The sequence below is a fragment of the Hippichthys cyanospilos genome, chromosome 22 (genome assembly GCF_059441005.1).
Source record: "Hippichthys cyanospilos isolate Australia breed blue-spotted pipefish chromosome 22, RoL_Hcya_1.0, whole genome shotgun sequence".
NCBI lineage: Eukaryota > Metazoa > Chordata > Actinopteri > Syngnathiformes > Syngnathidae > Hippichthys > Hippichthys cyanospilos.
Genome location: NC_142390.1, coordinates 4,788,212 through 4,812,417, shown reverse-complemented (window position 1 = coordinate 4,812,417; position 24,206 = coordinate 4,788,212). Strand labels below are relative to the sequence as shown.

Here is a 24,206-nt window from a genome sequence, read left to right as displayed (position 1 = left end):
AAACATTCATCGGTCACAGGTCGGCGTCCTCAGGTGTGACCATTGACCAATCAAACACATATCCGTCATCGAGAAAGACGGGAGCGTCTTGGTGCGTTCAGGAAAACTCCGAGAATTCGCAGTAAAACTACTATTTAAAAGACATACGCGTCAGTAACAATTCGTATCGGCGATTGTAGTCATTTGTGTGGTTTAAATGCTTGAGTTCAATCAAAATTGCGAGGGTTTGAATATTTTCATTGTGATTACGAAGCAATCACCAGTATCAATACACGACTGTGTCTGTGAGTGCATCGTCTTTGAACGCCACTCTCCCAGACGCCCTTCACGTTTGATTTTTTTAATATTGTTGCACTGTTTTGAGTTTTTGGTTGTATCCCCCTGACGTTGTTGTTGTTGTCATTTTGCATTGTATTCTGTTATATTTTTATTTCTTTTAAAAACGTTAGATTTCCGCAGGTCGCAGGGAAAGTAATCAAATCACGATTCGTTAACCCGCGCATGCGCCTTGGAAGAGAACAAAGATGGCCGCCGAAATTTATTTAATTATTTATTTTTTAAGATAATGTCCGTTCATTCGACATTAGTGATGGGAAAATGAAACCGTAATGAAGGATCGAAGTATTTGGGCTAAATGCTTCGGAAATTCAAAAGTTCAGTTTTCGAAGTTTCAACAAGAGTGCCCTCTCCTGGCAGAAACTAACACTGCACAAAAAATACATAGTGTAATAAGAAACCAGTGCAAATTAAAGACAAAATAAGTATTTAAATAAGTGAAATATAAAAATTAATTCAACTTCATGTTAGGAGGAATTTCTTTAGGTCCGCCTACTTGTTGCCTTTTTTTCGTTCTAATTTAGGTAAATGGAAACGTTTTTTTATGTTGATGTAATACAAATAACGGGCAACGACTCGTGTACTTACGTAACGTTACTTGCAAATATTGAAAGTGTTTAATGAAATGATTATGACAAACAAAAACACAACCGCTGCTTTGATTTGGGACCACATAATCCCCATACAAAAATATCAAAAACAATGACAGCAAATTGAAAAACAAGAAAAGGAACGGAAAGCCACAACATCGTATTTGCATCCTTCCTCCATTTTAATTCTTCCAATCCGAAACCCCTTTGGACTTGCTGCTCAAGAAAGGCAGGAAATAAATTTTTTTAAAAAACATAATGAGATAAAAAGCATACAGTTCCCACAATAGAGTTCAACTGATTTTGTAAGACATCTAACAATTATTCTTACGCATGTACCACGGTTACAATTTGCTTCATCTAAGTCAATCTAAAACACATGAAGAATTTTAACAGTCTGTTGCTGGATTGCGGGCACACGGATCATGACGAAACGAGCGTGTACAAGGCCTCCGAAACACAAAGGACATTTTCGCAGCAAGGTGTGACTTAACAGCAGGAAATACTCCGTTACTTTAGTCTGAAAACATCTGATGGGAAAAGTTTCTTACTGTGCTCAGTTTCAGTGCTGCAACAAACGTTTACATGAAATCGGTCTTCTAAAACAGCAGAGTACATTACATCATATGTCACTGTAGCAGATTGGCATGTATCTCGGTTTCAAACGCGGAGGGTGTGCTGGAGAAACAATCGGTGGCAATGGAAACAGTAAAGAATCCAAACGACCGCAAAAACAAAACAAAAAAATCACTTGAGACGGTCAGTGTAAACAGAAACAACTTGCAAAGTGCTCTCACTAATACATACTGCAAGTCTATAGAATCTGGTTTTGTTGTTGCTACAAGTTCAGAATAAATATATGTACAAAAAGCATACTGAAGCACATGTAGCAAAAATATTCCAGAATATGACGTCCATTCATCACTTAGCAAAAACAACAACAAAATGGGATTACATTCCAGAGACTTTTGGGCGATTTGGATCATCTTTGCAACCAAAATCTTCGAGCAAACATATTGACCAAGTGTTCCATTGTGAATCAGTCGAATCTGCTGGAATGTTCTTCAGCCTAATACAGGATTATTCATTATTATGATTATTGCTTGTCTACGCAACGAAGCTACGAGCTTCACTTTGAAGATAAAAAAAAAAACAACAAAAACCCCAAGACTTGATCAAGTGAAGAGTCCCCGCCAGGGATGGGCCAAATATGATGTTGTTGATGCACCCTCGGGAATGCGTGGTGTCAAACAGCTGTGTGTCTGGAATTTTCATTTGCGGGTGACGGGGGGCCCTTCCTGGTATACAGGCTGAAACTGGCCGCCCTGCACCTCGCCCTGGGCCCTCCTCCTCCGTCGTCCCCGGGCGGAGCCTGAGCGGGCCACTGCGGCAGCGTGCTGTAGCGGCCCGGGAGGGGGACGCCCCGAGCCGGGCGGCCGCCGGCGGGGACGGGGGCGTCCTTGGCGAAGAGGCTCTGGATGAGCTGAAATTTGTCCTTCTCCTCCCGGAGGAAGAGGTCCACCAGCAACTTCTTCTCCCGCTTCAGCTGCTCTACGATGGTTTTGGGAATGTCCGGGATCACCCAGGCTACGACGAGGCTGAGGAACATCACTAGGTTCTGCGGGAGGTCACGCGGAACGTCACTCCGAAAATCGTAAATGTAACAGGAATTTGTTGTTTGGATGCTTTTTCATCATTTAAAATTGTTCGAAAACTCAGCTTCACAGTCCTTGGATAAACCGAGACCAGGCCGCATCCCAAATAATAATGTTTTGTTTTTGTTAGCCTTGAACTGTTTTGGGCCTTGTTTTTGGCGCCGCCTCTGGCCACTGTCGATATTACATTTTGTAGTGAGGAAGGACCGTAGAGCATTCGCTGTTGTTCTGTCTCTCTGTGAAATCATGTTGTCATTTATGATAATATGCCCAAAATGAGCTTGTTTGTTGATCCAACAACTTGTGGCTAACATGCTAGCTAGCTAATGTTATATAGCGCTGCGTTGTATGCGTTTATCTCACTGAGAATCGCTGATCTAGACACGAGTTGAACTGTCTCCGGTGTAATAATGGCCATCGTGTTTGGTCCACATGAGTTGCAAAGTTACGCAGGCACAAACGAGGAAGTACATCATCATCAAATTAACTTGTTTTATCTTAACCGAAACATCAGAGCTACGTCCAATCATCTCATTTATCCCATAACTGCGGAACGCAACAAATTAAGAATGACTCACATGTGTACTGGATTTTATGAGGTACACCTGAACACTAATGAGATCCAGTGCTCAAAAAATTTACGCTTTTAGGGAGGTACTTGTTTGAAAATGTTCTAGCATTACGCAATAAAGAACTCATAAGTGGCTTCGTGGCTGCAAATTGCTTCCAATTAGAAGCCGGCTTGTCTTCATTGTCATTTTGGCGGTCCAGCATGTTTGTTTTACGCCCCCCCCCCCAAAATATGATTGAGAGCTTAACTTTTTATGATGAGAAATGAGCAAACGCCAGCTAATCAACAACAACAACAACAAAAAAAGAATCGTACTCATACCTGAAAGAGGATAACGAAAGCCAGTCTGGCTGCCAAGACGCACCAGTACTGTTTGGAGAAGTGGTACGCATCTGGAGACCAGGGAGGTTCCCTGTAGTCTTTATACCTGGGGGGGGGGGGCAGAAAACAAAAATCATCCTTCAACCCTGCTCAGCTTCAAGGGTGATGCATTTTACTAGGATTCCTTTCTATTATTAGCTCTCTTGTAAACATTCAACCAAAACAAACAAGCAGGAATGTTTAGCTAACCGCTAACCCAGGTGGAAATACTATTTTATATACATATATGTATATATTTTTATTTTTTTTTACCCCTCTAGATGGTTTGCTTTGACTAAAGACTGCATCTTCAAATCCAGAGCGCCATCTGGAGGAGCCAATGCGCTTCATGAAGCTTCATTGGTCCGCTCGTTCTGAACAAGTCACACACTTCCTCTATAGAAAGAAGCCCAGGACGGATATACAAGTGTGTGTGTGTGTGTGTGTGTGTGTGTGTGGTACGTATATTCTCCTTATACAGTCATGTGAAAGGAATTCGTTCTCGTTCCAGCATCTCCATATGTCTCCACACATCAATCCGTTGACATTTTGAGTGAATTTCGTGTATGGTGACAGAGCACCGACACCGTTTCAGAAAACACCTTGGACGTGGCGGTACAGGAAGCAACATTGAGAGTTCTATTCTCTTGATGAAGACTATTTTGTCTTTGATAAGCCTTTGAAGGCCCGGTTTCTCCCTCCCTGAATGCATGGGAGCGCACAAAGAAGCAAAGTGTTTGACACGGGAGGGCAAAAGGGTTGAAGAAGGCCTTGAGGCGTCACGAGCACACTCGGAGCCTTATTGGAGGTCTGAAGAAGCAATTTCATGGCCGTGAGTGGTGCGGGCCTACATCATGCTTCAGACATGTTCTGGCACAAAGACTGGCATTCTTTTATTGAGGCTGCTGGGTATCATATGCGCAGATGTCAAGTTATCGAAAGTATTTGCGCCCGAGTGATTTATAGCGCCAAATTTTTCCGTTCGCCCATTGATTAATTGAACGATTCCATCAAAATAAACTCGGGATATATCGACGAATACTATAAATTTAACAATCATGTTATCGCAGATGCACAATTGAATTATACATGTCGGATATAGCCTGAATAAAAATATAAAAGAAATATCTGTCATAAATGAAGGATGAACGAGACAGATTTTGTGCTGTTTTTTTATTTTTTTTAATTGATATATCTTTGTAGCGTGATATCTTTCAGCTTCTTTTTGCAAGCAAGTCACATTTGATCAATTATCTCTCATAATTATTCCACAAATTAACACTGTTTTGCCCTTGATTGATTATTGTATATTTGCACGTTAATTGCGCCATTTGAAAAGTAACTAAGTTGTGGAATTTAAGAGTGTTTAGTTTGGTAAACAATTGATGAGTTGTGCAATTTGATTGGTTAATAATTTCTATGGCTTTTTTGTTGTTGTCGAACAATCAACAGCATTTGTTTTGTATGGATCGCCCCATAGCTCCCCAAAATATCGCGAATATGGCAATGAAAGTAAATGAATATAACGTATATGATGATATAGTTCTTTTGATACTTTCTATATGTGATTCCTAGCATAATTTTCCATCAATAACTCCCAAGTAATTTTGTCATTCACTATTTCTGTAATATATATATATATATATATATATATATATATATGTATATGTGGAGGCCCATGTGTTATCTTTAACTTTCTTGTGATGCACGATATGAACATCAAGAGTCTATGAAGCTCACCTGCAGACGGTGACATCGCCGTGGTCGGAATTGTGCGGTGCGGTGCCGGGTTTGAAGTTGGACACGTTGAAGTAGGACAGGGTGTGGTCGATGAAGCCGTGCATGGTCCCCGACTGGCTGTACATGTACTGGTAGACCAGGCGGGGGATGAAGTCCGACGTGAAAGATATCACAAAGGCCTCCGGGCGGAAGGAGAAGATGCCTTACAGTTAGTCACAATTCAAATTTCAGCGTTTTCGGAAAGAAAAACAAACAAAAAAAATCCTTGTTTGGTTAAATCGAAGTTTGATAAACACTATTTTAGATGGGGGACAAAGAGACAATTGTCTTTCAGCTTTCATTGTTTGACAGCCAATTTGATGGGATTTTCTTTTAGCGCCATGTGATATCGGAAGACGTGAAATGATATGAGGCGAAATCTCATCGACACTCGTGATGGGGGGGATCTCACATCTCGACTGATCAGGTGGCAGCTTGTGGATTGAAAATGCAAATAACTCGGAGGCATGACTAGAAACGTCTATTTGTATAGGCTTCACTTTTCTCTTTGCACTTGTACCTGGGGGAATGTTGCTTCCCCGCCCCCATTTTTAACCTAAAAAAAATATCCTTTCATTTAACAGGCTACACATCAACAAAATGGAATCAACAACATCCTCCTGAGAACCAGCCTATTCCTTTGTGTCCACTGTTGTGGACATTTCTTTTTGGTCTCCCCTACTAAGTCCTAGTGTGCTCAGTAGAGGACATCCCAGCAATTCACTTTGCGGACAAAATGGACACAACTGTGGACTCGAACGAAAAGGCTGGCTTTCCGGAGGACAGCAACAAAATCTTTATAATCAAGCATTAAAACATTAAATGATATATTAAAACATTAAATGATATATATTAAATGATATATATCGTTATAACTTACATTTATGATCACTGAGAATTTGCCCATGCCACTCAGTATGTTGTACCATATACCTGTGGAAAAAAAAATTAAAAAAAGTTGTGCAGACTTCAGTAAGTAATTAAATCCAAATTATTTTGACATTTTTAAAGGGTTTGGATATTCAATGCCAGGAATATTTACTGTATATATATATATATATATATATATATATATTTATTTTTTTTTTACCAATGTCTTTGGCACGGGCGGCGACCGGCCGGCGGAGCTCTGTAACAAATTTCTTGGCGTCCAGGCGGATCTCGATCACGTTGTTTAGCAGGGCGAAAAGAGGAGCAAGAGGGAAGGAGGCCACGAACAGCGAGACGAATCCAAACTGGATGACTGCGGGAAAAAAGTGACAATGTGGTTCAAAACCTCATTTGTTTCGCTTTAGACCTGTTAAAGTGAATATTTCAAACACAGTTGTGTCTTAACTCACATTATCCCCCCCATTCTGATGAAGCTCTAATAATTACTTTGGTACGGTTGTAAATTTGAAATTGTGATCAGGAAAAATAGACAAAAAAAGTCTTAAAACTACTTTTGTGCAATGCATGAAGGGTCCAGCACGAGGCAGCCAATCAGATTGCTCCAATGTCTGTTTGCTGCTCACTGGGGATTTCTATGATATATTGTGATGTTTTAACAAGCCTCTACAGTATTTTCAGCTCAGAACGCCAAAAAACAAAGAGGTTTTTCAAGGATAATCTATAGGCGACGTTGAGGCTTGTCTGTGCGGTGGAATTTAAGCAGTGTGAGAATGGGGATTTCCAACTACTTTTGGGGACTCCATGCGACAAGATAAAAGGGACGTGACAGATTAGAGGCCGGCGGGCCATCTTATCGCCGATTGCCATCATTTGAGCATGTGCAAAAAAATGTCATAGTTAAGGCCGTAAAAATGCTAATGCTGGACAGCATTTTTGATGATTTTTTCCAGTTTTGATCAATGCACAGAGTAAAATTTGTCTTACATTAGATATAACTTGCAAACATGAATGAAATTGAGAAAACATATTGTACCAATACTTGCATTTTTCACGTTGTTTAACGGCCAATTCCTCTTACATGACCAGGAGAATAAAGTATAGCCTTCCTCTTGATGAATGATTAGGAAATAAGCGCCAATCTTGCAAAAACTGCAAAACGGCTTATCATTGTTGCACAGCCCAGAAACTGGTGGGAAAAGCATTTCCCAGTATGTCCCGAGGTGTGTTTTCGAGGGCTTACTCATTTCCATGTATTCGGGCGTGAGGCCCTCAAAGGGAGCCAGGGCGTAGTCCAGGTTCCACTGCTGCGGAGGTTTCTCCTCTTCCTCCTCCTTCTCGGCGCCTCCCTTATCCTTCAGCGTACGCAGCAGTTTCTTCAACTTCCTGTCGGGGCGGATCTTGTCGTTACGGCGCCGTAGTTGCAGCGAACGTTACAAACTACTTACGGGATGCCGATTTCGAAGATGTTGTTTTGGATGAGCTGCTTGCCCAGCATGATGATGCTGAGCTGGATGCACAATTCGATGAGGCAGCCTCCCGGCGCGCACTGGAGGAGACGCACACCTTTGGCCACGGGTTATCAATCGGATGACATTTACGTCAAAGGTTCACGCTCACCTCTTCCATTCGATAATCGTTAAAGACATACACGTAACTTCCCGGTCGACCCGCAAACCTAAAGGAGAGAAATACATCAGCAGAGCTAATAGTGACGCAATAATTGCGCAATCCCGCTACTTACCGTCCCTTGAAGAACGCTACGTAAAAAATGGGCGCGTATGCATTCATGAACTTGAGCAAAAAGGCTTTAAGGATGAGACGTTCCTCAAAGTTGGTCTCCGTTTTGGGAATTTCTGGTGAACAGAAAATGAAAAGAGTCAAAACCGCCAATGAAAAATGATGGCTAGCTTGTCATGATTGCTTCTCTGTTGAGCCTTAATTGTCAAACTCCTTCATCCAGAAAACACTTTTGTCTTAGGTGATCCAAATGTTCTTACCGAGCTCGGTGAGCCACACCGCCACAGCGCCGTATATCTCATCCAGGATTAGGATCACCACCAAATTGATGATAACTGCCGTAGCCGTCACCGTCACGCGCACGTTGGACTTTGTCTCCGGGTCGGGGCTCATGGCCATCAGTGCGGACACTGTGATGCGGTAAATGATGACGCCAAACACGGCTGAAAATGTCAGACCAAACTACGAGCAAAGATAGAAACAAGAAATAATTTCGCATAACTAACGTAAAAAGTCGGAATATTTTGGCGGTTTTCACTTCTGCTCACCATGAAAAGAATAGAGGAAACATTGATGCAGTATCCAGGTAGGCGGTCTTTCCAGGTTAACTTCTCAATAGTCACCTAACAGGAATAATAATAGTTTTTACTCGAGAACTTTGAGTGCCTAAAAACATCAGACAAAAGCTGCTTGTGTCAAATTTCTACGGATGTAGAATTTTATATGTGACAAGAGAGTTCATCGCCATGAAACTGCCTTCTGAAGCTGCATCATAGGCATTTCACAGAGGGAGAAAATGTGTTAGAAGTCCTTTGGCTCCCTCTAGCGGACACACTGATTCATTGCAGGTTTCTACATAGGTCTCCATGAAATCCTAATTTACTCATCGTTCATTTTAATACAGCGCAAAATGCTGAGCAGGGTCAGTTAAAAAATACACCCCAATAACCCCATTGCTTTTTTAACTGCACATTTCATTCCTTTTGTGTAATAAATCAAATGTGTGTATGTGTGAGGAGAGAGATGTGTGTCACCATAGTGACGGTCCCTAATCTTACCTCTGGCTCCATGCCCAGCATGCATCACTCCCACTCAGCCGCCCTCCCTCAGTTTCTCACCATCCCTTGGCTCGCTCTCTTTTTTGTTTTTACTTGAATCTAGTCTTTTGTCTTCTCTTTATCGTCTTTTTTTTTAAACAGCCAGACAAAAGTGGCAGAATGCTTTACAAGGCATGTTTACAATATGCACGAAATAGGTAAATGCGGCATTTAACAGACGACTAAATAAGACATTTTTAAAAGTGTGAAATGAAACAGGAACAGTGACGAAAGAACTTCGCAAAGACGACAAAAACTTTTGGCATTGCGTCTGATCGTTGACAAACTGAACGCAAAGAGCGAGAATAATTTCCCTAGACGGCAGCGGCCAATTGGAAGGACGTCCGAAACATCTGGGATGAAAAGTGACACAACTGGGTCATGTTAAATAAAGCGGCCGCTCTATTTGCTTTTATTAGTGCGCGGACCTTGAAGACACTGTTGAGTCCAGCATTGAGCCAGTCAAGCAAGCCAACGGGAGGGACGATCGTGACACAGAGACAAACGGACAAGTTTTGCATTCAAGTTTTGTATTATTTTTGTGTCCAGTACACCAGCATCATTATTTGAGTTGTTTTTTCCTCATAAATTTAAGCTCAATGTTAATATTCAAATCGGTGTACCATAATATCAAACCCTATTTTTCGCAACAGATGTAATTGGTGTTTTGAAGTTCTGACGTCCAGGTAGAACATGCAAACTGCTCACCTGAGGGCACTGCAGCCAGAGGATGGAACGGGAAGAGAAGAACAGATAGGCCTCAGCGTGCAGGAGAGGAAATGAAAGGGAAAGGAAAAGGAAGGGAGGCGGAGTTGGGAGGGGTTACCGGCGTTCCTGCAGCCATGGCAGAAAGGAGTTTTCTCCTCCATCTGTCCTTCCCTGTCACTGTCCCATCCTCTTGCTTCACTGGCTGCGGGACAGAAAGACACATTACGCACACACAGAAACACAGACTCACTGACGGTGGGAACACGAGGGACCTAGTTCAGTTTTTGGGGTGTTGAATGGCGAATTACCATATAAATGAATTCATGTGTCGACACTGTGGCTGTGACAAGAGGGGGAGCCAATGAGGGAGCGAGTGACCCAATTCGGGGACGATTTACTGTAGATCATGCGCCGATATTGAGCGTCAAATGAGAGCAAATGTGGAGTTCCGGGCTAATTTGTGTACACTCCATGTGTACACATCCTCACGATGATCACAGGCATGCTGGTGCTTACCCCAGTTGATTTCAGACACCCTGAACTGGTTGCGAGCCAATTGCGGGGCTCCCAATCATAATTTAGTATGTCCAATACTCCTGCCGTGGATGTTTTTGGAGTGCCCGGGGAGAACATGCAAACTCTGAACAGGAGTGGCGGAGCCAGGTGGATTTGAACTCGGCTCCCTGAAATGTGAGCGCTAACCACTGCTCCACCTGACCTTACGCTTAATAGAGTTCAATCGGATCCCAAATCACAATGTTTGTAACTTTGTTGAAAAGTGAATAGAAAATCACATGAAGTGCACCTGCAAAACCTGGCAATTATTTTGAAATCCGTGTCGGGATGCGTCAGTCATTGTATCAATCACATTTTGCTACCTGATTCTTTTTCTTTTTCTTCTTGTTTTTCTGCTTCCGCTGCCTCTTCTGGAGGAGGATGGTTTCGTATTTTGGTCTGGGGTGTTCCTGCGGGGAAAAGTATATTTATGGCGTTTTCTCGAAGGCCCGTTTGAATGCGTGCGCGCTCTGTCTCCACCTCGTCATCCTCTATGCCCGTCAAATCCCAGCTGAAGCTTAAACTGATCTGGCGACGCTTCCAGTGCTCCAGGAACAACACCGCTACGCCCACAAACACAAAAAAAAAATAGGTGTTAAGAAAATCATACATATTCAGTGTATAATCCGCCCGTCACCGCTCTCATAAATTCTAATCTTAGTGGCCTCATTTTGATGTGTCGCTCACCCCACAGGGACATGAAGATGGCGAAGAAGACGGTGGCGGGGTTGTCGAACAGGTGCGAGGCTCGGGCCGTGCCGCAGGCCGTGCTCAGCTGCCAGAAGTCGCAGGCTCCGTCGCACAGGGGGCACATGGTGAAATTGAGACGCTCGTCGCACATTTCCAGGCTTCGGGAAGGAGGCGACGGAGAAAAGTGAAGAGTTGATTTCGCAGACGCATCTCATTAGCAGCCATGTGTTCACCTGGGAATGTTTGTGTCCACCGTTGCTACGCCGTAGCCAAAGACAATTATTCCAACGATGGAGGCCGGCACCAGCAGCTGAGTGTAAACGCCGAGCCAGGCGAAATATAAGCCGATCTTCTCGCCAAAGTACTTCCTGGGAGGTGAGAAATTTCAATGAATCTGATTACGCATGTCTATTTAATTAAACTGTTTGATATCCAAACGAATAATAGATATTCAGAGTCATATATTCTTTATCCTCTGCAAAAAAAGGGGCAAACTCGTGCTACAGTGCTATAGTTTGATTTATACCTGACCAAATCAATGGGCTGGTATTTGTAAAAGGCCGAGTATCTGGCCCACTCCTCATGCAGAACCTCGAAAAACACAAAATAAAAAAAGTGTTCATTCTCAGCGGCAAGTGATCACATGATCTGCACAACGCAGAGTTGATACCTGGCGGTCATTCCTCTCCTCGGGATGTCCCGTGACGTTGTAATCTCCCTGAGGAGTAAAAAAGCAAAAAAAAAAAAAATCAGCAGGTATACAGCAGTCAGTTTTGCTACTTGCCGAAACTCACATCGTGAAGAGGGAAGGCAGCGTCGTAGACACCCTTTGCTATCAACGTCGTGATACCTGGGGGAGTAATTGAAAGGTATGGAATTTTCAGACCCAAACACCAGGTCAATGAGGTAAGCAGAGCTGTTTTCGTATCAGCCATTTTAAGAGTTTAAAGCGTGAAAACGTTTGAAAAATATATAAATAAACACATAGGATTGAATTTCAGGGCCCATTTGATAACTTAATTATTCAAGTACAATAATACTTTTAAGGTAAGGACCAATTATGGCTCAGTTTAGGAATGTCACATGACCAAAAGGTGGGCCTTGATTGGTCGTTACCTAAGCGTTGAAAACAGGGGATTCATTCGGTGGCAGCAAGTTAAAGTTTTATAGGTAAAATCGCTAAAATAAATGGATTATCCCTTTGAAAATTGACTTTATATCAGTGCTCATTATTTTTGTCTGAATATTTGACAGAATTTTTTTCAATCAAACCTTGAAATAAATGTTTGTTGGGTTTATTTATTCCATTCAAATAAATTAAAATATAATACTTGCCCAGAATGATTGAAGGAAGTGGAGATTTTTTTTTTTTTTTTTTTTGGCCAGCTCTCGCAAATTACAACATAAGAAAAAGAAGATGACATTTAGACACTAATTGCGAGATTTTGGCCATGGTGCACCACTTTTGGCAGGACTTTTTTTTGTGTCAGGCAAACTGGGAGCGCTGCATTTAGTCCTCTCCCGGGGAAGAAATGACCTGACCTGTGGACGGCGTCATATCGAAGGCCTCCTTCATCAAAGTGACAAGTCAGTGACGAAGCGGCTCAAAAAGGACTGTGCTGTGATGAGCTGGGTTATTAATGAAATACCCACTCTGGAGTCTGCCCCACTTAGGGAAGCAACAATCTGTGTGTTTAGGTGACAGAATGTATCGAGAAAAAATGGAGAAGCAGGAAATGAGGTTAAATAGATTCAATTCTTTTTCCTTTGCCTCCAGCTTGGGCACGACCTTCTGGTTGATGCCTTCGGCTGTGACGGGCAAGCCAAACTCACACTTGGAACATACCAACAACGGGATTTGGCACAAAGTTTTTTTTAATACTTTAAAACAAAGGTTCAGTATTTGTTATTTTTGTTGCATAAAATTCGTTTCGAAAAATCTATGGCTTCATTTTGAATCCATTTTTCTGATTCGATAATTGTTTGATTGCTTTATTCGAGATAATAATCGTTATATACACGCGCAATTACTACTTTTCATTTCATGTTTGTTAATTCATTACAGTCATCTGATGAATATTTGGCAAAAAAAAACAAAACAGGTATTTTTACACATGAGAGGTGCTTACCAATGGTTTGACACGTTCGTGCACAAACAGTTCTTCTCAAGATTTCGTACACCTAAGCAAACATGGACGCCATTTAAGATTAAATTCTAAAAGAAAAAAACCAACACGGTGTGACGAAAACGCTTACGATGCGCCCCCTTGTGGCGTTGTCAAAAAAGGACTCTTTCGATGTGATGTTGTACCTGAAAAACACAACATATTTTGAATAGACAGGTCCAGATATAGATTTGACCCCCCAAGCGGGACATTTTTGGTCTCACAGGTGGAGCTTGTCTCGGGAGAAGCAGTGTGTGAGAAACTTGGTGGGTCCGTGATCCTGAGGGGGCACTTTGGGCTGGAAAGGCTGCTTGAGCTTCCTCCACACGCTGCTCATGCTGCTGCTGAACGCACTTTCCTCTTTAATTTCATAGCGCTGTTGCACACATAAGATATTGAGAGAATCAAACATAATTTATATTGAAATTTAAAAAAAAAAAAAAGCTCTTACTGTTTTGGTTGGGACTTTAATTTTGAGAAACTCCGCTTCTCTGCAGAGCACTGGCCAAGGCGCGTGGAGGCGGGTGAAGCTAAGTCCATGGGCCTTCACCTAAAAACAAACCAAAGTGACGCACGCTTATACAAATTTAGTAGGCTGCAGTCAATTTTCACTGAGGATAAATAAAATACGCAGATGAGTATTGCTGTCTACATGTGCTGCCACAACATTTGTGTTCAAGTTGAAAATGGAATCTTATTCGAATCGATCCATCCATTCACACCAAAGAACATTTTAATATGCCCAATACACCTGCCGTGCATGCCCGGAGGAAAGCCACGCGGGCTCGGGGAGAACATGCAAACTTAAAATAGCTGTCAATTGATTTGAGCAATTAGTTGTCGATTCATTTCGAAAGCTCTCGTTCAAATTATAACACTGTATAACATATACAGTATATCTTAGCGTTAAGACAGAAATTGAATGCAAGATTTGACAGTAAATTTGAATTCGGATGGCAAAGAAGAGCTTGGAACCTCTTTGGGGAAGAATTGCTCTTGCCGACAGCAAGTGGGATTGTGCAATTTGATTCAGCAGTCCATTATCTGACCTATTTTAAATGCCGTCCCGGCGTAAACAATCCCACCCGCGTTTCCATCTCGCACTTTGACCCGGCCAAGAATTTGCGTGTTCCTGAGGCGACGCCTCTGGGTGTTTGCGACACTCCTTGCATGTCGCGGCTTGTTCCTGGCACACGATTCGGCTCCTTTGTCCAACATCGCGGCATCCCGGAAAACATTGCGTCCCGCTCTGCCGACGATGACTCATCGGCCCCGGCCGCAATTACGAAGCTTTTTCCAGACGCCTTGGCAACCTTGCAAATAAGTAATGCGTTCGTATGACGCGTGTGACTGGTTTGTGAATATCAAAGTGGCTGACAAAAGCGGATGGATAGCAAGCGGGTAAGCTTATACTTCTCGGACCACAACCGGCTACTGTAAGGGGATGGAGCGGGAGGGGGGCAACGGTGGAAACCCGATTCCCTCCCTCGACTTGGACGCCGGTGAGATCTTTCACTCCCTTTCAGCCCGCCCTCGTCTGCACGACTGTACCTTCTGTACCTGGCAGGCAACGCTTTCAGCGGCTTGATTGACGGGCCGGCTCATTCAACTGCCACTCTCACTGCTCTTGTGTTTCATTATCTCCTCTCACATCAGCTACTTCCTCCCTGCTGCTACAGCGGCTGGATACATTTCTCACATTGATAAGTTCGGGATGAGCCTCAGATGTGTTCTTTTTGTCAAGGTGACCATCATTATTGTAAAATTATACATGAAAAGGGGGGCTTTTAAAAAGTGGGCGGAGAAAGGCGTAACTAAGCAATATATATGATGCCATCAAAATGTCATTAAGCAAATCTCACTAGGAATCTCACAAAGGAAGAAAAAACTCAAAAACCCCATCCGGGGAAAACAAGAAACCTTCAGAAGGGGCCGCAGGTGGGAGGAGCCCCCTTCCAGACTCAACAGGTTGCACTATCTTTGACATCCTTTTTGAAATAAAACAGCAGTTATCTTAAGGTACATTGAATGACATTTTTTCTCACAATAACATTTTCAAATCACCCCGACTGATCTAAACCCAGTTTTCTGATCAACACTGAATTTCTCGAATATAATAAGCAGCAACATGTACCTGTTTAGTAGTTGACTGAAAACGACCAATGACAGCTCAGATTGTGAACATCCCAATAATTTAGTCAAGACTTTTTTTTTTTTAAACGTCTAAAACAGAAACGAGATAATTTAACATTCACCTTCTCCTGCCCTCTTTCGCTCCCCCCTCGCTTGTGTCAAAAGCAGCGGATATAAATACATTTGTGTCTGGAGAAGGTTAATTAGTAGAGGGATTTCCAATTAGCTCTTTATCTCAGTAGGGGGGATAACTAGGACGCAGCCGGCGGAGGGGTGTCATCGGGGGGCGGGGGCGCTTATATAGGAGTGGGTGATCATTTGGGCGACAGCATGTTGCCTAGTGAGAGGCGGGAGTCAAGGAAACATGGATGGCGAAACTGACTGATTCGCAGTAGGTGTGAAACTGTACACATCATATAAAGCGCTATGTATAATACAGCAAGTAAAGAACAAAAGATGAATATAAACGTGTACCCGAGGGGTTTTTCTTTTCGGGCTCAAAACGATTAGGGTTCTTGAGAGTACATGACGACGGGACCTCACGCCATTTAGACATGCCAGCGCCGAACCAAGGTACATCAACAGCTGAGGGGGTGTAATTATGTTTGTCAATCATGCTGTAAGAGTATCCCCCCCAACTATATTCAAATGACGGGCTGTTATTATGTTTGTCAATCACTCTGTAAGTGTATCCTGTACTATATAGCCAAAGCAGGGAATGAAAATGCTTATAGTGATCGCCTTTGGCTGTTGATCGTATCAGTGCTTCCATCTGTGAGATAAGATAAGACGCTAGCCCGGGAAGCTAATTTAATACGAGATCAAAGTCCTGTACTGTATACCCGACGGTATATTGAACGCTGTGAGGAAATGTCGCTTCTCTAAATTCAAGTAGTTTAAAGTCTGTGTTCATTTGATGACTCAACACAGAACAGAATAGAATAAAATGCCAACAGATTTGACACTTTCCAAATATCACCCGCGACAGTGGCCAAAACTGTTCCCTTTGGCGTTAGTGGGCAAAGAGTGACAAAATTTTCACAATGACCACATTTGTAGGACGGAAGCCCACAGGCCCGCTACGACGACGAGTGGGTGTAGTGCCAAGCGCCTACTGCGCACGCCATCCCACACGCGCTCGAAGCAAACGCATCGGCGGTGGAAGGATGTCTGAATGTCGACGTCGAAATGAGCCGTTTCGCAGGGTAAATTAGGCAAGTGGCACGGAAGAGGGCGCAGCCGGCAGCTGGTGTGGACACAGCAAGTGGAAGGAAAGGCTGCCAAGTCACATTAACGTTTTGTGAGTGGTGAGAAATCCTCAGTTAAAACAAGCACACGGGAATGAGAAGGGATTCGCTTTATGACGAATCCTATTGTCAGCGTCCTGGGCCCGCTGGCGAGAGCGTACGTTGCTAGGGTATTTCCCCATGATACAAGCTCCTCCTCTCCATCTGGAATGTTTGGATTCTCTCCCGCCATGCCTCTACTTCCTAAGCTGCAGTCATCATTTGCAGAGGTTACTCTTGCATATCATACTACTACTACGATTACAATGCACATTGTTCTGTCATTCCACCCACTCATCCTGGCTGCCTCTTGGAATCCAATCAGTTATGGCAAATGGCCAAGCAATTTTTCTTTCTGCACACTATTGTTGCCACTGAAAATGTATAGGACACCTTTTGGAGGAAAATGTTGATATTTTTGGGAAGTTAAATCAGAATTTTTTGAGTGTTTCAAAGGGGGAGAGAATTGGGATTTTTTTGTGTGTGTATCGCAATGATTAAAAGGGTTTTTTTTTTTGCAATTTGAAAATCGTTCGCGAGGTGGATTGAATGAGCTTAGTGGATTAAATTTGATGAAAGGAGAACAAAGGTTACGTGCATGCGCCACGACACAAATGAATGGGTAATTTTGAGACGGAAAATGTTGGGAAAATTGTGAAGGTGTGAATTGAGAAAAACAAAAAAATGGAATACTTGAATCAGATTGATTTAAATGCGGTTTGCAAATGATGCAGGATAAAAACTAGGCTCAGTTTTGATTGACAGGTCAAACTCACTTCTTTGTCTCTTTCGATTTCCAGGCCGGCCTCCAGCAGGTTGGCCTCAAATTCCTGTCTGATCAGATGCATCTCGTGGTCGGCGGGTTCCGCCGCTTCGTTCCCTCCTCCGCTTTCCAGCTCCATGAAGACCTCGCCGATGCTCACGGCCTCGCCTCCCGGTACGCCGCCGCTCCCGCCCCCTTTGCCGTCCGAGCCCCGCGACGGCGGGAAGTTGCCGTTGGAAACGATGGACAGTCGGTCGTGGGAAACCGAAGTGCTGGCGGGGGACCGGACGGAGGTGTGTCTTCGCTGGTGGAAGACCAGGACATAGTCGACTTTCCGCCGACCGTCCAAGAAATGGAGGCCCTCGCCGTTGTCTTGGGGGCTTGATGAAGAACTGACAACCTGTGGAATCGAAAAAAAATACTCTTCTAATTTGAATCCAAACATTATCGGATTTGACATAAGCTCATCGGTGGAAAATGTAAGAATGTTTATACCGTAAATGATGATCAATTCAAATAAAGTCTAGTTTGCGTCAATAATAGTAAACGACAGCAGCGGTGAGATGAAAAGGAACGCTTACGTAACGCTTTGAATGAAGTCGAGCGCGGACAGCTACGTCGGCATACACAAGCAGGCCGAGTGGCTATTGGCAGGTTCTCAAAAACTCTGAAGTGAGAACCGTTTCGCAGCAGAGTGGGCAGTCACATCACCTTTGCTACTTTGATTCTTTATTTAGACGGATTGTTTGGAAGGAGACGGAACATTGAGGACACGAGAGGGAAAGCTCGAAAGGCCCCGGGGCATGATGGGAGATTTCAGTTCTGCTTCAAACTGGGGAACCAACTTTTTTTTTTTTTAATTATTCCTCTTGTCGTCATGGTGAATTTAGCTGGAAAAAAAATATATCGCACAAGTTCCAAAGCGTTGAGGAAAAAGTAAGCAAAAGCAAGCGCGTGTTTGCTGGATTTGGTTGCCAGGTGTTCAGAATAGTAAAAACAAACAACTGTGGCCAACGGGGACACATTGACAGGCCGAGTGAGAAACAGAAAGACAATAAAGAGAGAGTGCACAAAGACTGCCTGCACAATGCGGCTGCTCTAAAGTATGAGTGAGGTATGCACATTCTCTCTCATGCGTGGCTTTTTAAAACGTCCGTTAGGTGCTCAAAGAAAGGGGGAGCCTTTTTAGGGATTGTTTAGTACACAGACCCCGGTGTTTCCCTTGGATAATATCCAAACCTTGTCACGTGCTATGTTGGGTCCCCAACTGGATTAGCTGCACCGTTAGAAACTACTTAGTGAGTGTTGTTATCTGTCTAGATGTGTTGCTGCACATTTTGTGTTCAAATATCTATTCTTAAAGCATGACAACGCCACCACATAGTTGCTATTCGTTAGCCTGTCTATGGAGTTTCCCATTTTCTGTTAGCATTAAGCTGGCGGATATGAAAAAAAACGCGATGTGCTCTGAATGTGCAGTTGCCTTTAATCTTCTTTTATTTCAGGATTTAAGAGGTTTATTGTCATATGTATAGTTGCAGCACAAAATGAAATTCTTATTCTGTTCACTTCCCCGAGCAGCTGACGACGATCCATAATTGCGAAATAACAATAAATAGCAATGAACAACAGAGACAATGGTGCAAATAATATAGTGCAGAATATCATGTAGTGAAAAAAAATAGTGCAATATATTGTTTATGCATGGAGAAGGAGGCAGATTAGTTCGTGAGTGATTTGTTGAGAATCTGGATGGAGGATTTGGACTGTAAACTAGTACGATCGATGTCAATTTTGTGAGGACGTCACCAATTATGCTATTTAGTAGAAAAGAATATAGATAACCAATTAATTGGCTAATTAATTAAGAAGTATTTTTTTTTGGGTCCCTGAATTTTTGCTACAATACACATAGTTGACTTTTGACCTTATGTATTATTATTTTACAAAAGAGAAACATCAGTTTTTCAGTTCAATGAGTTAAATTTAAAAAAAAAAAAAAAAACTGGGAAATAAACACAAGTTCTATGTTGGATCATCTGTCAGTATTTGCAATGTTATTTTTTGGTGAAAAGCAGGTTACTTGATCACACATTACACTAGCTGACGACTGAAAGCGTAGGAGCGGTTCTGAAAGTAAAAGAAGGAGCTGCTGTACTCACTGGGATCTTGTCATCAGTCTGCATGCTGTGACGCTTCAAACACAATCAGACAAGTTGAGGGAGACGACGAGTAAAAGTTGGCAAAAAGGCAGGCCAATTCATCCCCGCCGCTGCCTCCATCCTTCCAAAAACCACGCTACAGGTCAGTCCACTTAGTCCGCCGCGTGCTTGCAACAGGTTTCATGGCGCGGATCCTAAACGGGTATGAGCTCAGATCTGAAGCGAAGCGCGGAGCGGTAGCATGTTCCACACACGAGAGGAGGCATCCATCTAGCTTTCACGCTGTGAGTGTGTGATGAGTGCCTGAGTGAGTATGTGTGAGTGTGCGCGCGGGCTGCGTGCGCACCGCCGGCGAGTTTGGCAGTGCACACAGCTTGCTTAAAAAAAAAGAAAAAAAAAAAGGGGGCTATCTGTAAAGAGATTTTGTAACATCAAATTCTTTATATCATTTATTGTTTCTGCATCTCTTGGTTAGGCATAAAACTATGTTTAAAAAGTACTTTTCTGCAATTTTTGTGACATCTCCAACCATAAATCCTCAATCATCTGGATTTTGGCCTATTTTACTGCCGCTTCTCCTCCCTCTTGCCCCCCTCTTCTGCTGACTAAAAAGACCTTCAATCATTGCTCAATTACCTTAAGCAGACTTTGAGCCTCCTCATTCCAAGCATCCTCTTTGTCAGGTTCTGCTTCCAGTATGCTGTGGGTCATGGGTTCCAGGCCCACCCGGGACCCATCCCTGGTCATGTGGTACAGGGCATCGCTGTGGATGGATGAGGACTCGCTGAGAGCCGTGGCAACTGGGATGAGGCCTCGACCATTTCCCCGTGAATCTGTAACACATTGTTTGCAAGGAAGTCAACTTATTGTACAAGAACTGCATTTTTTCATGCGATAAACTTACTGGATTATTGTAGTACTCTTCTCGGGTTCTATGTGCATATTGTACACCGTACTGAAAATACTTCCCACAAGGGACAAAAGAATGAACTGAACGTGGAGGATCTTGGATGATTCAGCTGTATTGATTCAAATGTACACGACCATCTCACGATTTTTGTCTAGCATCACTTATAACCCTGGAAATACCAAATAACTGCATACTCAAGTACGTACATACAAAAACTACAGTATTATTCAAGTGGATGGAGGGATTGATAGACAGACAGACAGACAGACAGACATAAATATAGTTATACAGACAGATTTGCTTTTGGTATTGTTTACATGCAGTGACTCTAAAAAGTCTACACACCCCTATTCAAATAGTAAATACGTGGTATAGAATAAAAATAAGAAAAAAGTTAAAGTTAGCAAATAACTTATATAATGTGGTTGCATAAGTGCGCACACCCTGCTCTACTTGGAATATAGCAGTGTTCAGAATTCGATAGTCACTTTGAAACTCATGTTAAAAGTGAACAGCACCTAAAAACATTTAAAGTGCCTATGATAGAACCTCATTTAATTTTTTATTCCTAAGACAACATAATTTTGGCCATTTCAGGAGCAATATACTTTCTCCATATATTGACTTTTCTCTAGTAATTTTATTTAGGACGTCACATCGTTCCTCAACCAACAGCACTTCCAGAAGCAAGGACCACTTGTTCACTTTCATATAGTATATCTCATGGCCTTTTAGTCAAGACCGCTTCAGCCTTTCTTTTAATAATAAGGTTACGAACAGTGGTTATTTAGGGATACAGACATCTGTAGCCATAGTAACAAACCAGGCTTCTTACTGCGCTCTCGTTTCAGTACCGCGGACAGCTCATTCTCCGGCATCGCTTGAGTCTGTTTTTCTGCGGCTAAATGTACACTACATGCTAATGAGGAGGTCAAGATGGCTTTTTTGGAGGATTTTTCTTTTGTTTTCATGGCAGCAGTCGTGCTTGGCTCATTTGGCAGTGGGAGCCCGCCCGGGGTTATGCTGTAGAAGAAGGTCTCGCAACTGGAGGGTCGCCAGTTTGAAATACCGGAGGACAGGCTGAGAGAAAATCCCTCGTGCATATGTTTATGACACGAGATATGTGTCAAGAGCGATATTTACGCAAAGCAGCACATGATCCAATACTTATGCTTTTATGTAATCAGATTTGACAGTGGAGATGCATTAATCGCATTTTGTTGACTTTTTTTCCGCCTCTAAGACCTGGTAGTGTATAGATCACCTATAAAATTTATTTGAGAGCGTTTTCAACAATTGATATGACCCAAAACCTACAGAGGTGTAGTAAAAGCAGACAACTGACATAATAAATGTGTTTGCACAAGTGTGCACACCTGGTTGTACAGCTTATGGACCACATTAACAGATGAAAACATTTTAAATTGATTTAAATTGGTCCTGTTTTGTTTTTACATCCCATAAAAACTCAATTGAACAGATATATTTTTTTATTTCCGCTATACACAGTAGAATAACCTACTACAGATTCTTCTTTGAAGCCTGTTGACTTGATAGTCAGCTTTAAAATTGCAAGAAGACTCTTTGCATTTTAAAATGAATTAGCTGAGCATTAGCCCATATTGACACTATATTTGGGTTTTCAAAAAGTACTGTTCTCAAATTGACCAAAAATAACACATTATGCTAACATAAACTAAATAAGGCAAAGTTTGGTAAAACACTATTAGGATCGCTGATTTTCATCCCTCGTGGCGTTCTCACCTCATTTAGCGCACAGTAGACTATCACAGATTAGGCTTATTGCTAGGAAAGGTAACCTAAACAGGAAGTTAAGTACACTTAAGTCACTTGTCAACAGTAGCCTAGTCTCGCGTTACAATCATGTTACCATGACACTCACCTGTCCATGTCGATGAGGGCGATCGGCGGAAAGCCATCTTCCGTCCACTCTGAGCCGAACACTCAAGTCAGTCAGTCGGGCATGTTGTGGCCAGCAGGTGAGAGGAGACCCGGCAACTCGGTAGTGCAATCCTCAGATCAGTGGAAGATTAGCTCTGCTGGGATTAGACTCCAACTGGCCCAGTGGATGGATGGAGGGAGGGATAGAGATATGGACGGGACAAGCGCCAGGCTGATTGGGTGTTGGTTTGGTTTTACAACCATGCAGAGACAGGCAAAGATTATTGGGCCCTCTAATGTGTATTAATTACTCGGCCTTCTGTCATAACCATTGAGACGTCTTACGGCTAGAGGAGACGGCACCCTAATGTAAAACAAACCCATACACACAGACGTATTATATACAAGTCAATGACTAGTCTAAAAGTGCCTAAAGATGCAAAATACATTATGTTGTTAACGTTTTTAAATGTATATAAATCACTTACCTGGTGTTTATTTACCTCAAAAGGAAGGAATAGTTAATTAACGGAATGATGTTGATCATCTGCGCAAGAACGAAAGACAATTTCACCTAAAGCCATGCAGTAGATAGAAAAAGTAGAGGATCGAGAATTGAACCTTGGGGGACGCCAACTGCAGGATATTTCCTTTATTTCATTGTGACTCAAGGCACCTTGTTACATTGATGAATATCTATTTCCCACTTCTTATTTAACCATCCACATGCACGCAGACATTCTGTCAGTAAGTGTATCTGATGTGGCACCGTGATCAGCATACACACACACACCCTTCAATGTTCAATATCCAATTACAGATGCATCACACATGGCCAGGGCATTAAATTTTAAGTATTAAAGGTTATATTTAGTAGAGGCCTCTCAAAAGGTCAAGCTGGGACATTTTTCTTCAAAAAATGTCTAAGAGACATTTTTTATTTATTTAAAAAAAATTGTGGGACTTATTGCCCAAGATATGTTGGCAATAGATCACAACTGTTTTATTTATAGCGCTATCAAATCATAATTAAATAAAAAAAGGCAAAAAAAAAAAAATCTTTTGGCAAACTGCTGGATGAGAAGTATGTGGGTGTGTTTTAATTACATTTGACTGACAGTTACCATGGCAACATACAGCAGGAAATCCCCCCGCTTCTGTCAAAATATCCTGCAGAAAATAACATCTCTCACTTGCAGCAAATGAGAAGACCATGAGGAAGCTGATTGAGGAAATAAAAAAAATACTTAAACGCACGGCAGTAAATCGCAAAAATATAAACACAAAACTAACATAATCCATTGCAAATACTACTGACATGTTAAACCGATTCATATACGTGGTAGTGTAAATTTCACACTAACGTTATATGAATTCAAAAGAATGCGTACATCTCATTTAACATGAATAGAGGGACACCACACACCCACGTCTCATTATCATATGCATAGAAGTAAAGAATATTGCCTTTATTTACATCTATGCATGCTAACAGGATAGCGTGTTTGCATAGGCTCTTTTATAGGACATGAATTGAGCATCAGCGATGTGTTACGAACCTCAAGTCAAGCATGAATACGGACGATGGTTTCAAGCAAATAGTTGTGCAAAGTCCTTGGAAACACACGTGTCCGCTATGAGACATGCACCCATAAGGAACAAGCAAATTCCCTTGCTGTCTGATCTGGTTCACAAGTTCCTGGAAAGGAACCAGAAATATGAGAATACATCACACTACTTTCCTCTCTGAAACTCCTCAGCTGACAAGGTTAGCAAAAAGCAGTGCAATTGGACAACTAAATTAAAATGATTTCCCCCTGAAACCCAGTCTATTCATTAGCGTCCATCGTTTTGTCCAATTTGGCTCTATATGGCGGCAAGGTTACAGTAATATAGAAAACATCATTTGATGTAAT

The 24,206-nt window shown here is 42.3% G+C and overlaps 1 protein-coding gene across 5 annotated transcripts; it reads right to left on the bottom strand.

The window, feature by feature from the left end:
- Positions 1–917: 917 nt before the first annotated feature.
- Positions 918–23,113, bottom strand: LOC148405580 (anoctamin-1-like). Of its 5 annotated transcripts, XM_088406151.1 has the most exons (27): positions 22,292–23,113; positions 20,115–20,311; positions 19,479–19,511; positions 17,330–17,716; positions 13,586–13,684; positions 13,359–13,510; positions 13,226–13,280; positions 13,099–13,150; positions 11,764–11,819; positions 11,640–11,687; positions 11,496–11,560; positions 11,203–11,337; positions 10,967–11,127; positions 10,760–10,842; positions 10,603–10,689; positions 9,843–9,926; positions 8,468–8,542; positions 8,180–8,381; positions 7,924–8,035; positions 7,800–7,857; positions 7,628–7,728; positions 7,423–7,565; positions 6,382–6,534; positions 6,172–6,224; positions 5,253–5,431; positions 3,474–3,579; positions 918–2,544 (listed from the first exon to the last, which is right to left on the bottom strand). In XM_088406151.1, the coding sequence occupies exons 1-27, from the start codon at positions 22,326–22,328 to the stop codon at positions 2,173–2,175; spliced, it is 3,285 nt and encodes a 1,094-aa protein (XP_088262277.1). In that variant the 5' UTR covers positions 22,329–23,113; the 3' UTR covers positions 918–2,172. The 5 variants fall into 5 exon arrangements, with proteins under 5 accessions (XP_088262277.1, XP_088262274.1, XP_088262278.1 ...); XM_088406148.1 differs by lacking the exon at positions 19,479–19,511 and having other exon boundaries at positions 22,292–23,111; XM_088406152.1 differs by lacking the exon at positions 9,843–9,926 and having other exon boundaries at positions 22,292–23,106.
- Between the last annotated feature and the right edge of the window lie 1,093 nt (positions 23,114–24,206).

Coding starts and splice junctions, on each gene's coding strand:
- LOC148405580 (XM_088406151.1), bottom strand. CDS start 22,328: ATGGCTTTCCGCCGATCGCCCTCATCGACATGGACAG. Junction 8,382..8,467: donor TTTCCTCTATTCTTTTCATG/GTGAGCAGAAGT, acceptor CTTTGCTCGTAG/TTTGGTCTGACATTTTCAGC. Junction 3,580..5,252: donor GGCGATGTCACCGTCTGCAG/GTGAGCTTCATA, acceptor CCCCCCCCCCAG/GTATAAAGACTACAGGGAAC.